Raw genomic sequence first — 12805 nt, 5'->3', positions numbered from 1 at the left:
AGATATTCCATCATTTGGGGTTTAATGATGGTCAAATCTTCCATAGGTGTTAAACTGGGTCTTTTGTCATCAATCCATTCAGTGATGATGGACAGGGGATATTGCTTCTGTTTCTCTGTTTAATTTCAGGTCAAATTGATCATTTCTTCATCTATTTCATTTGTTTATCTTGATTTAATTAACCTGTCCTGATCTTTTATAATGTGATAAAAAAAAATCATGTATTCTCAGTTGGTTAATAACAACATTTCCCTACTGCAGATATATACTTTTAAGTTTGGGTTTTATTCTTTTGGGCATAATTTCTGAAACATGCAAGCATTGGTAAACAAATTAGTGATGTGTGATATCAACAACCTGTTAAGAGAGACTGTGAGGTGGCGATGTTTTTGCACCCTGTCTCTTGGGAGTGTTTGTCCTGCATGAGACAGGGAGGAGCCTGGTGGAGGGAACACAGCCTCCCTCAGAATAACTCTGCCTGGTCTATATGTGGCCTGAGTTAATCCTTAATACGAGCGCGGCTGAGGTCCTTCCCTGCTCAGCAGTGAAAGTCCTGCACTGAGACGTGAAGGAGTTTCCCCTCCTGAGAGAAGCAGGACGATATGCAGATTAACCCCAGTCGCTCTCGACACAGGATAACTCCACTGTGTGAGTCCAGTCAACTATTTACCTCTTATATTCAACTTGTCTGTATTAGTTTATTTGTATCATATATGTTGAATGGGATTAAGAGGAATTGGAGGCTTTTGCTCCTGTTTATAATTTTTAATAGACCAATTTTAAAGATTGAGTTATTGCAAAGGCATGAATTTATATATATATACATATATATTTACAGAGAGAGTTCACACTGTGTGAGTTTTGTGCTGTGTGTAAGTATTGTGAGTTCGCTTGCCTTACCTGTAAAATCCTTCTTTGTTACATAAGAGGCTTTTCAATTCTCCACCATTACAAAACAGCGAGTAAAGCAGTTCATTGTGAAAATCATACATTTCTATGCGTGTTCAGATCATGAAGTGTTAATAATTCAAAAGAAAAATGGTTTGAAGTTTTGAGACTGGCAAACAACAGTTACTATTATTATGCCTTCATTGTATAAGGAAGGTTAACCGAACCATGGCACGTCAGCTGGGTTGTTAAACCACTATATTTATTTATTCATTACTCTTTCATCATGACATTAAACTACTGCCAAATTATCTATCTGGGATAATAAATTAAATTATATATATGTCCATTTACAAACATGATAATTTAATTGTATTTTGAAAACAAAATAAATCTCACATTCCTGTGTGATGTGTGTGATTTACTTAATTTTCAAAATCCTCAGGCCCAACTGTTGCTGACTCGAATGACATCACTCAAGGCGTTTAATCAGGCATCATGCAGCTTCCTCTGAAGCTGCAAAAGATCCCTCAACATACCATGCATGTTTATATTGACTCTGTATCATCCAGCTCAGATGGTGATTTTCATTCATGTTTGGCATGAAGATACATCTGCAGAGAGCAGAAACATGCTTGAGAGGAATATTGAGCTTACACAATGGTGTAAAAAACGGAAATATAGAAAATAAAAAAATTAGAAGAAAGCATTGATGTGGCTTCTTGCATTAAAAAGTTGATTTATCAGGTGACTGTTAGATTCAGGAGTTTGGATTTTGTCAACCAACAATGAAAATGACTGTAGTCAGGCAGGTGTCAAATCACTGACCACAGCTTTGTGGTTCTTTACTGTGTGTGTGATTTCATGTCTTCATCTCTGCTCCTACACATCTCAGTGCAGTGATGCATCCTCTGGCACTTCTACCAAACCACCTCTGGGACGTTCAGCTGTAAGTGAAGGAGCTCGAACCACCATGAGTGCTGACACTGTCTGCAGGGCAGAGCTGGACTCGGAGCATAATGGTGAGCTGGCCGACCTGGTGGCTGCCATGAACATGGCTGGTAACCGCATGACTCCGCCCAACGGCATCAGGGCCGGTGCTCCGAGGCCCAGCAGCTCTCAAAGACTTCGGCTCTCAGACAGGAAGCTGTCTCTGCAGGAGCGAGGGTCCCGCATTGCCCGGCAGCCCACCATTGAGACCAAACGTGTGTCCATCACAGATGCTGATGTGAGGAGTCCTGACCTTACACAAGCATCATTTACAAAATTACTCATTACACCTAAAATGTGTCACTGATTGAATTCTCCCCTCAAACTCTGCAGGACTGTGTCCAGCTCAACCAGTACAAGCTAAAGAATGAGATTGGAAAGGTGATTAACAAACATGCTATCGATTAGTGATCCAGATGAAACAGATGTGATGACTAACAATTTAAACAAAGTTATTTACACTGGTTGTTTTTACTCTGCAGGGTTCATATGGAGTGGTGAAGTTAGCTTATGATGAAGATTCTGAACAATACTACGTGAGTTGAAGCTCTAAATTGTGCGTTTACGGTCAAAGTTTGAATTTAGGAATTTGTCCAACGACTCTTGTTTTTTCAGGCGATGAAGGTCGTTTCAAAGAAGAAGCTGATGAGGCTGTGTGGATTTCTGCGTGAGCCTATATCTCCTTGTCTTCTAACATTTTAAATTTGTAATATTGAATAAATGTAATTTCTCTGGTGATAATCTGTGTGTGTGTTTTTGATTGTTTGTTGTCAGGCCGCCTGCCTCCTCCGGGATCAAACTCACAGGATCCGTTCCCTAAAGCTGCGTTGCATCTGGAGAAAGTGTACAAAGAGATCGCTATCCTGAAGAAACTGGACCATCATAATGTTGTTAAACTGGTGGAGGTCAGTCACGTGACTCTGTGCTCGACAGACATGTTTATCTAACGTGCTTAATTTGAATTATCCCCCTCTATGTTTGTGTAAGAAAAAGGATATGGTGATGGAGTGCAGGTAAAATATGGCATAACTTTAGTTTTATTCTGTGAATACACAAATGGTGCAAAGAAAAGAAGAGGTGATACACTCATGCAAAACAGACGACTACATTTTATAGAACGAGTGTGTAATATTTCTATTTCTCTTAAAAATGGATCCTAAATATTTATATCGGGTCCTCTTCCACACAGTCTGCCATGTAACACTGCCGAGTTTCTTCCGTGGCACAGAATAGGCAAACTAACTCTGGCACCAACATGTTTATACAAGGCCACCGTAGATTCTCCTGCGCTTTTGGATAGGGAGGAGTGTGTGTGTGTGTGTGTGTGTGTGGGGGGGGGGGGGTTACAGTTGGGTGCAATAGGCAGCTTCACCTCTAGATATCACTAAATCCTACACAGGAGTCTGAACAAAAGAGATGTGCAGAGAAACGTGTTGTTGTTTTCTTATTGTGGTATTTATTGGATTATATGTTGTCACCACACTATGTATGATGTTACTGCTGAAGGTTTACATTGAGACCTGAGAAGAGTTTTACCACAGATATGCATGGCCTTTAAAATCACATGATTATTATTCCTACAGTTCAAATGAACGACAGGATTTGTGTAAAAAAGACAGGACACGAGTCCTCTGAAATAATGTGTTTTGCAGGTGCTTGATGATCCTGATGAAGATGGACTTCATATGGGTAGGGACTCATTTATCCATTTTGCAGTTACTGAACTTAGCTGCTTGTGTATCGATACGATAAACTCAATATCAGCGTAGGAAGACATGAAAATCTGATTATTTTTCCTCAAGCCTTCGAGTTGGTGACTAAAGGGTATGTTGTTTTTTTCGTACATTCACATGTTTTTTTCAAAATCTGACAGGAGATCACTCTAATATTTGAAGAGTTGGTAATTCCACTATGACATACAGTAAATATATTGAATTACTTTTCTCCACCTCTCATGCTGACGTCAGCCCGGTGATGGAGGTGCCTACAGACGACCCGTTCACAGAGGAGCAGGCTCGCTTTTACTTCAGAGACATCGTCCTGGGAATAGAGTACTGTAAGTTATAATGATATTAGATATCACATAGCAAAGACAGCTTTATGTCAAGACCCCTATTTCAGTAGTATATACACATGTATTGAATTGTTTACAACCCGCTATAATGTGGCTGTGTATTTATTAACTATATACATAGTGGTTATAAATTCTAAATAGGTGAATGTTAAGTAAAGTGATGCAATACTGATTTTGTATTCTGTAACTACTGTCTTTTTAAATCTGATGATTTTATCTGTTTTAATTTGCTGCATTGTACATTTGAATTCTTTAGAAATTACGATTCATATTGATAATAACGTTCAGGGGATGTTGAAAATAATAATGTTTTTATTGCTTGATTATTTTCTGCAGTGCATTATCACAAGATCATCCACAGAGACATCAAACCCTCCAACCTGCTGCTGGGAGACGACGGTCATATAAAGATCGCAGACTTTGGTGTGAGCAATGAATTTGAGGGGGCGGATGCCCTCCTGTCCAGCACGGCGGGGACCCCGGCCTTCATGGCCCCTGAGATGATGACCGAACACGAGCAGAGCTTCAGTGGAAAGGTGAGACAAACCGTCCCCTGCTGGTCGGCTGGCGACCAGACAGTGGTCATCATCAGTGAATTACATGGGGTCTGACTGTGACTCACACTGTGGTCTCACCACCCTCTGAGAGCTTTTCAGAACTGACGTGCGTTTGTTTTACAGGCATTAGACGTGTGGGCGATGGGGGTCACGCTGTACTGTTTTGTCTTTGGGAAGGTAAATTCGTTCACAGCAAAAAACGCACATGGAATAAACATAACATTTTACCATGTAGTTTTAATAATTAAATCATTGATGTTGTTTCAGTGTCCTTTTTATGACGAATACATCGTTTCCCTGCACAACAAAATCAAGAACAAACCTGTGGACTTTCCAGAGACGTAAGTAAAGAGTCGACCTATTGAGTGTTTACAGTTGTTCCTATTTTCTGTCATGCTCATCATTGAAAGTTTAAATGTTTTAAATCCTTTGAGTATCGAACATAATACTGTACATGGCATCAAAGCGGCAGACAGAAACTAGCTGCATTTGCTGATGATGTAAAAGAAACTGTTCAAATCATTTTGCATTGACCAATGGTGTAATCATTTAATAACTAACCCAGTTAGTGTCACAGACAATTTCCAGTTCTCATTTTTCTTATGAATCCTGTGCTTGTTTTGCAGCCACAGCTAAAACATATTTATCTGTAAAACTGCAAAAATAATTGTGCAATATCTCTTGTCCTATGTACACAGACCATCGATTAGTAGTGAACTGAAGGAGCTCATTGAACGGATGCTGGATAAAAACCCTGAAACAAGAATCACCATCCCTGAAATTAAGGTCACATAAGAAAGAGGATTCACCTCATCTGATGATGTAAAACACCATCTGTGCTGCTTTGTCATAATGCAGGTATTTTGTGAATGTTGCTACAGCTTCATCCGTGGGTGACAGAGGACGGCTCGAATCCTCTCCCCCTGGAGGAAGAGCACTGTACGGCGTTGGAAGTCACTGAGGAGGAGGTGCAGAACAGCGTCAAGCTCATCCCCAAGCTTTCTGCTGTGGTGAGTCCAAAAGCTTCTGCTTGTCTTTCATTAGTCAACACTTTAAAGATCACTCAGTCGTGGGAAATATATACTGTTAATCCTTTCAGCTGATCGGTCATTTAAAAGCATACTGACCATCAACTGTATATAAAGATGGATGACATTACAGTACTCAAAAGTGAAGCCAAAACATCTCATCGCCCCCCTGGTGATTTGATGATTATAAAAACGGGGCGGAACGTCATGATTGACAGCTGAGAGTGACTCGTGATTGGTTGAGCGTGTATTGACAGGACCTAGATACCGCGGCTCCACCCTGGGATCATTACTGCACATTCTCTGGCTCCTAATTATGTCATCATTAGAGGACAGCAGCTCCCGTTGTCAAGATATTTTGGCTTCATTTTTTGTACAGTGAGAGGAAGTGGAAATGCATAGTCCATCTTTATTTACAGTCTGAGATACTGATTCTTCTTTTTTGTTTATCACATATTGGGTTCAGATTGTTTGTTTTTTTTTTGCATCACAATCATTTACCTCCACAAATCTCTTGCACTTTATTTTATTATAACATAATCTGTATATAGATGTCAAGTTGTGACATCTCAGCATTATTTACAGGATAGGTGATGGGGACATAAATGAGATTGAGATAAAATTAGATAATGAGATTTTAATGGATATCAAGATATTCAAAAGAGTATATTTTGTTGTGGAGTCTTTTCTCTGAGACTGTGTGATGTCCACTGCAGATTGTGGTGAAGTCCATGCTGAGGAAGCGCTCTTTCAGTAATCCCTTTGAGTGTCACGGCAGACGGGCAGAAAGGTCCATGTCTGCCCCTGGAGGTCTTCTTACGTAAGTAGCCTACTCTGCAAATCCTTTCCGCTCCGCTCTGCCAAACTGCCAGCTCTGCGATTAGGCCTCCAACAACACAAAGCAGCGAGCAGATGCTTGAGCAAAAATAGATCCCTCAGTCGAGAAAACTTCACACTTTATAGTATGCCTCTCACATTGAAGATTTTAGATCAATCACATTGACGCCATTAATCTTTGATTAGTGACGTGCTATGTTTCAGTTTGTTTTGGTCCAGATAAAAGGGTTTGTCCTATTCTTATTAGCTAATTGGAAACCCCTGCAGCAGCAGCAGTGGTAATAATGGTCGGGCTGCTGGAGTTTTCCATTAACAATCCAGGGGGACAGCAGCTAATTACACATCCATTTAAAGAGATGTGAAACTGCAGCTACATCCACCTCCACACAGTCACACCACCACCAGAGCTACAGCTTATACAGCACTGCAGTCTCCCACACACTGAAATCTGTGGAGACCAGGCCGTCTGTCCATCATGTGATTCTGTTTGGAAATGGTCCGACAGCAGGTGGGACTGAGAATGAAAACTTAGCTGATAATGGTTATATTAAAGTTGTTTTTGAGCACTTTACTTTCCCTATTTGAAAGGAGTAGTTTGCTGCAGCCTGCTTGATTAAGAAGATCAAAATGTTGAAATTTGATCTTCTTGGAGGGATGATGTTTTGTGGCATTTGTATGATTAAATATAACAATGTCCTCCCCTGAGTAGAATGCTCAAATTAAATAAACATATTGATGCCATTGGTCAAGAAACTAAACTCTTGCATCAATAAACAAGCAAGTTTAAATAACATATCAGATATTTAGCTTAGTTCCAAAAAGCATTTATCATATTTATTCATAATTATTTACTTCATTAAGTATTTTTAAATCATTCATTATTTAGCACTTTGGCATCTTCTCAAAAGCTTAAACACAATTGGCCTGATAGGGGCGCTATACTATAAACAACAGATTTCGTGATGATGGTGTGATTATAAAAGTTTAGAATTTTAAATGCTGAAGCTTAAAGGAAACAACTCTTTTGGAAATAAATTGTAAAAGTATTTCCTGTCCTGCTGAGACTTGGAAGACATGAAGCTGCAGCCAAACAGCCTGTGGCTCAGTATAAAGGCTGGAAACAGAATAGCTGTGTTCAAAGACAACAAAATCTGCCTGTCAGCATGTCTGAAGCTCACTAATTAACATGCTCGATCTTGATGGTTTCATTTCTTAGAAAAACCCTAGCGTATTATTAATCATTATTCGTTTTAATCCCTGACGAAAATCAACAAATTGTTTTTATAATTCAGTGTTTGTGCAGATTAAACACAAAAATATATAGTCTATAATCATTTCAATCAGATTTCTTGATGGACGTTGTCAGCTTTAAACATAGAGAAGTGAATTCACAGTTTTTGGGCTAAACTATATTAGCTTTATATGTATTGTAATAACGTTAACATTGAAGTCTGCAAAAAGCAAATGAGCTTATTTGTGAAAATGTTTGACTCTTCATTTAAACTGCCACAGTCCTGCTACAATAAAATCTGTGTTTACCAGTAATGTAAGCAAACCCAGTGTTTCTGTGATTCTGGCCTATAACATCACATCTCCTTCTTGCAGTGGTTCTTGGGGCTTATTGAGGTCTTCGCCTCAGCTTCATCCTTACTTGAGGTAATTTTTTAAGCATTTAGGTTGAGCTCTCATATGTTACACACACACACACACACACACACACACACACACACACACACACCCACACACACATGCATCAGTTGTTCAACCTTAAGAGGATTTAAGAGGGACAAGACAACAAATCTCTCAACAACGAGCTGTACCTAAAATAACTGTACACACACACACACACACACACACACACACACACAGGGTTGTTGTTGAGTGCTTTGTGTTTCCTCCTTCTCCTGTGTCCTCTTGAGGTTAATGTGGATAAAAAGTGATGAGCTGTTCTGTGGAGGACATGTTCTCTGTAACATTTTAGTCTAGTGTTACTGTTCCACCCCTTCTCCTTCTCCTCCCTTCAACAACATGACGGAGAGTATTTGTCCACAGGAAAGTCAGCAACGAGGGGAGCAGAGACGGAGAGCTGGAGGACTTGTATGAAGTCGACACATTCACAGAGTGTACAAACTAAATCCACACATGCATTGATGCAGACTGAAATCTTAATGCTTTGTTGTCATGCTTACTGTGCTAAAAAAAATTGTATCACTTTAGTGCATAAAATTAACATTTAAAAGATGGATAGTGCAATAAATAGATTTAAAAGGTTGCAATTGAAACTGGATGTTATTCTCACTTTCCTCCTTGTTTAGCATTCAGTTGATATCTAAATTACAGATGGAACGATTGGTTCATGAATGTAATATGATTTATTTACTTTGATTTGTTCTTTAAAATTTAAATATGCTCGATAAAGAAGATATTTTTACATTTTCCTACAGCTGTTGAAGAAAATAAAAAAATCGAATTTCAAACAGTAACTTTGAGTAATTGCAGAACAGAGTCATTGATTTTGTGAAAATGCCGTTTCTGCTACAAACTATTGCTGAAACACTAGATGGCAGCCTTGTGACAGCCTGTGTATTGTTTTAATTTTTTTTCTGTCCTTAGATTCCCTTATCAACCTATTCAGCAACACTCTGTGCTTTTCTTTTGCACAAGATTTGAGGTATTTTACCATTACATTTCTTAAAAATGCTATTCAATCTGCCTATAAATACATATTCCTACATCACTGTGCATTCTTAAACCTCCAGAGATGTTCTGGGGCTACACTAAGGATCTCACATCTTTAAACACCAAACCTGCAGCCAGATTTATTTCCAAGGCCTGATTTCAATGCCTTACAGTAAGAAATGCACTTTACTCTCCAGACCAGAAGAGTGCAGCATGGTGTTGTGAGTAAATAGGCCCTGAGTTTGAGACCCTGATGACAGCAATAACTTTCTTTTTTTTCATTTAAAACTTCCAGTTGGAGAAGTACAAGAAATATTTTTTTTATATGTCAGTATAAGTAGCAATACCACAGTGTAAAAAAACATTTTACTTTTTTAAATGTATGTATTTAGAATTCTCATTTAAGTGAACGTACAGTGTAAGCATCAAAAAGTGGTATAAAGAATGTACATGTGCAAAACTATAGTATTTTAGAGTAATACACACCAATGATATACACTGTTATATAATACTGCATTAGGTGGGGCTAATTCCAACTACTTTATATACTGATGATTTGCTAAAGCTATGATATATTATTATAATAGTATATAATATATTATGCTATCACATAGTAATTTGTTTTTGTTTTGTATATCTTGTATTCACAATTTGAATCTGGAAATCAACCAGTCACCACAGCTGCAAGGTAAAGGTGAGAAAAAACTGCAATATTTACCTCGGAAATGTGGCGACATAAAGTATGAAGTAACAGAAATATGTAATACTCAAAGTACTAATAGGCTACTAGAGGATTTGGCCAAATGCAAATCCCACCACTGCTCATTTTCTCTCCTTTGATTGTGCTGCGAAAATAGATGTTTCAGTTCAGAGGATGAGGAGGAGGAGGCATGATGCGGCAAAATGTGAAATGCCTGCGCATGAGGGCCACTGGCAGTTGCCATCACAGCACTGCCGTTCACCGAGCGTCTGCACAAAAAACCATCAGCTGTGGAGAGGCTTCACTGAGGCGGCCTGCAGGTGGAGGAGTGTGTGGTAGGTGGAACATCTGATGATCATCAGGATGGAAAGGAAACAATGGCACTGACAAGATCATGGGTTTTTTTGCAGCACAGCAAAAATGATATCGAACACATCTGCTGCTCAAGATAAAACCACAAAAATCTAATTGTAACTGATTCGTGGTGAAATAATTGAGCATGATTTAGCTAATCCTAGCCAAGATTAATGTACTAATGAAGCATTTAACCCCATCCAAAAGACAGACCATGCGGTTAGCTTAGCTTAGCATTATGACTTGAAGCAGGGGAAAACAGCTCGTGATTGGTTGAGCGTGTATTGACAGGACTCGAGCCGTCACGAGAGAAGAGATGCGTAAATACAGACCTAGGGGTCCATATTCACATTCATCATCAAAACATGCATGATTTGCTGGAAAGCGTCATGTGAGAAGATATGTGTAAGCACAGACGTGATCCTTATTTTACTATCCAGATTTCAACTGATAATACTAAGTGTCACAAAATGATAAAATCATCGTATATCGTGCATTAAGATTGTACGATAATTATCGTACAACTGGTAACACGGGTGGTTTTGCATGTTATACTGTATATATATATATACTGTATATATAAGAGTGTCCAATCTTCTAAGCCTTTATTCTGCACCCTGGGTTGACTGTGATACAGTGCAGGCCCAAAACAAAAAGGCTTTGTTATAAAATCATTGAATTACATGAACTCTCACATTACAGTGTCCATATTAGCTGAATTAAAATACACTAAATACAACCCCTTCGACCATGCAAGCTAAAATGGTTCATGAGACCATTTGTATTCCTGCACTCAGCTCATTTTTCTGCTCGTTGCAGTTATGTGAAGACCAGCGAGGAGTGTTTCTGAGCAAAGATTTCTGTGGAAACTGTTGCCATGCAACAGCACAATACTGAGCTCATACCGAGTAATAACTTCACTGTACGATTACTCTGTTTCCTCGGCTCACATGGTCTGATTAGCAATGCAATATTCTATTCTATTCTAAAGTATTGTATTGTATTCTGTTTAATGTATGTTCAAATGCATAATAGGGCCTTTATTTCTGGGCTGTAACTGTGGTGTCATTGTTTCATTGATGGGCAGAGGAAACTTTGCCTCAGCGTCTGGTTCCACACCCAGACTCGCCTCAGTTTCCAAATCTAGAGCCAGCTTCAGTTCAGCCTCAGATATTTAGCTAAACACTGACCCTTACATCGCTCTGTTAACCCTCTATTCCTTTCACCACGCCACGTCTTACAGCCGTAGCCTCAACTGGCCTCCATGTGACTTCCCTCCTTTCCTCTGCCTGTTTTTCACCGCAGCTGACCCAACTGACCAATTGTTAACTGAACTGTACATTTCTCCCAGGCGTCATAGTGGAGAGAGGCTTTTCTTTTTATTTTCCCCCTGCTTCTTCCTCGTACTGTAAGGAAACTCCCCATGCCCACATTCATGATGAGTCACCTCCTCAAATGTCAGGCAGACCCACAAACACTGGAAGATATAATTTGTCAACCAGTTGGCACCTGCAGGGCTAATTTTAAAACAAAGCACGACTAGCTAGACGGTGTTTAAGGTAAAAGGACTCACAGACGACGCACTTTGAGGAGCTGACGCACACAACGCAGAGTAAAGAGGAAGAAATGTCATTCAGAGCTGCTCTGTAAGGATTTATCAAATCCAGCATTTACAGATCACCAAACAAATAAAGAAACTTCATATTTCATATAAATTAAATAATTTCATCCATGTATGACAACATCCGTGATTATGAGCAAAGTCCTAAGAAAAAAACCAGAGCTGAAAAGAAACAAATAATAACTTTCTAATACAGATGCTGCTATATTTAGCACATTATAACTGGTTCACTGTGAGGCCTCCCTGCTGCAGACGCCCCCTATCACCCCCCCCGGTCAGTGCTCTGTCAGAGGAGGTCACACGGAGAGGTCACCCCCTCTGACAGTGAGCTGACTCCGACTGTTTGACTATCCAGAGAGGATGTGAATTCTTTAGGATCGAGTGACTTTCCCAAAATCATAAGAGCCATTCGGTAATATTGGAACAGGTCTAACGCACATTTGTTAGTAAAAATAGTTGGTCTCACCATCTTAAACTTCACATATTGCTTCACAATGTCTTCAACATTATGAGACACTAAAAGTAAGTATACCCCACTGTAAAAGTACTTCATTCCAAGTGTACACAGTGTCTGTAATATCATTATATTAGTGCTAATGCATAACTGTCTGTAGGATGATGTAAACTATTTATTTTCCTAATTGATTAAGCTTCTAAATGTTCTCCATTAATTAATGTGATTGTTCGGTTTGTAAAATATGAGAAAATGGTGATACCTTGAAGAAGTTTTTCTCCAGCCAACAGCCTGAAAATCAATCAAACTAAATCAAAATTATTAAATGAATCTGAATGGAAAACAGCAAACCATTACATAAGCTGTTAGTAAATTAATAGTCTGCGAGACTTTAACAATGGGATCCTATTTTATGATCTGTTAATTAAAAAACTTAGCTTAGATAGTAGGAACTACTACTCAAAAGAATGTTATAATGTAGAAATATAAAGTTGCATGAAAAGAAAATACTCAGTGAGAGAGAAAACATCCTCTGAAAGTATATTTTAGAGGAAGTTGATATAATGATCATTTGTTTTCTCAATAAAGTAAAAAGTCCTAATATCTTATGTAATAATTGAGTT

At 38.9% G+C, this 12805-nt stretch overlaps 1 protein-coding gene across 1 annotated transcript; it reads left to right on the top strand.

Moving 5' to 3' along the window:
* Positions 1 to 493: 493 nt before the first annotated feature.
* Positions 494 to 8857, top strand: camkk1b (calcium/calmodulin-dependent protein kinase kinase 1, alpha b). The gene is made up of 17 exons (XM_069534712.1): positions 494 to 648; positions 1784 to 2116; positions 2212 to 2259; positions 2361 to 2414; positions 2494 to 2545; positions 2653 to 2783; positions 3531 to 3567; positions 3681 to 3702; positions 3846 to 3934; positions 4289 to 4488; positions 4633 to 4686; positions 4777 to 4850; positions 5208 to 5295; positions 5391 to 5519; positions 6254 to 6357; positions 7980 to 8030; positions 8427 to 8857. The coding sequence occupies exons 2-17, from the start codon at positions 1862 to 1864 to the stop codon at positions 8506 to 8508; spliced, it is 1470 nt and encodes a 489-aa protein (XP_069390813.1). The 5' UTR covers positions 494 to 648; positions 1784 to 1861; the 3' UTR covers positions 8509 to 8857.
* The last annotated feature ends 3948 nt before the right edge of the window (positions 8858 to 12805 follow it).

The sequence above is a fragment of the Paralichthys olivaceus genome, chromosome 11 (genome assembly GCF_024713975.1).
Source record: "Paralichthys olivaceus isolate ysfri-2021 chromosome 11, ASM2471397v2, whole genome shotgun sequence".
NCBI classification, from domain to species: domain Eukaryota; kingdom Metazoa; phylum Chordata; class Actinopteri; order Pleuronectiformes; family Paralichthyidae; genus Paralichthys; species Paralichthys olivaceus.
The sequence above is the reverse complement of the archived record's forward strand: the minus strand, read 5'-3'. Positions and strand labels throughout refer to the sequence as shown.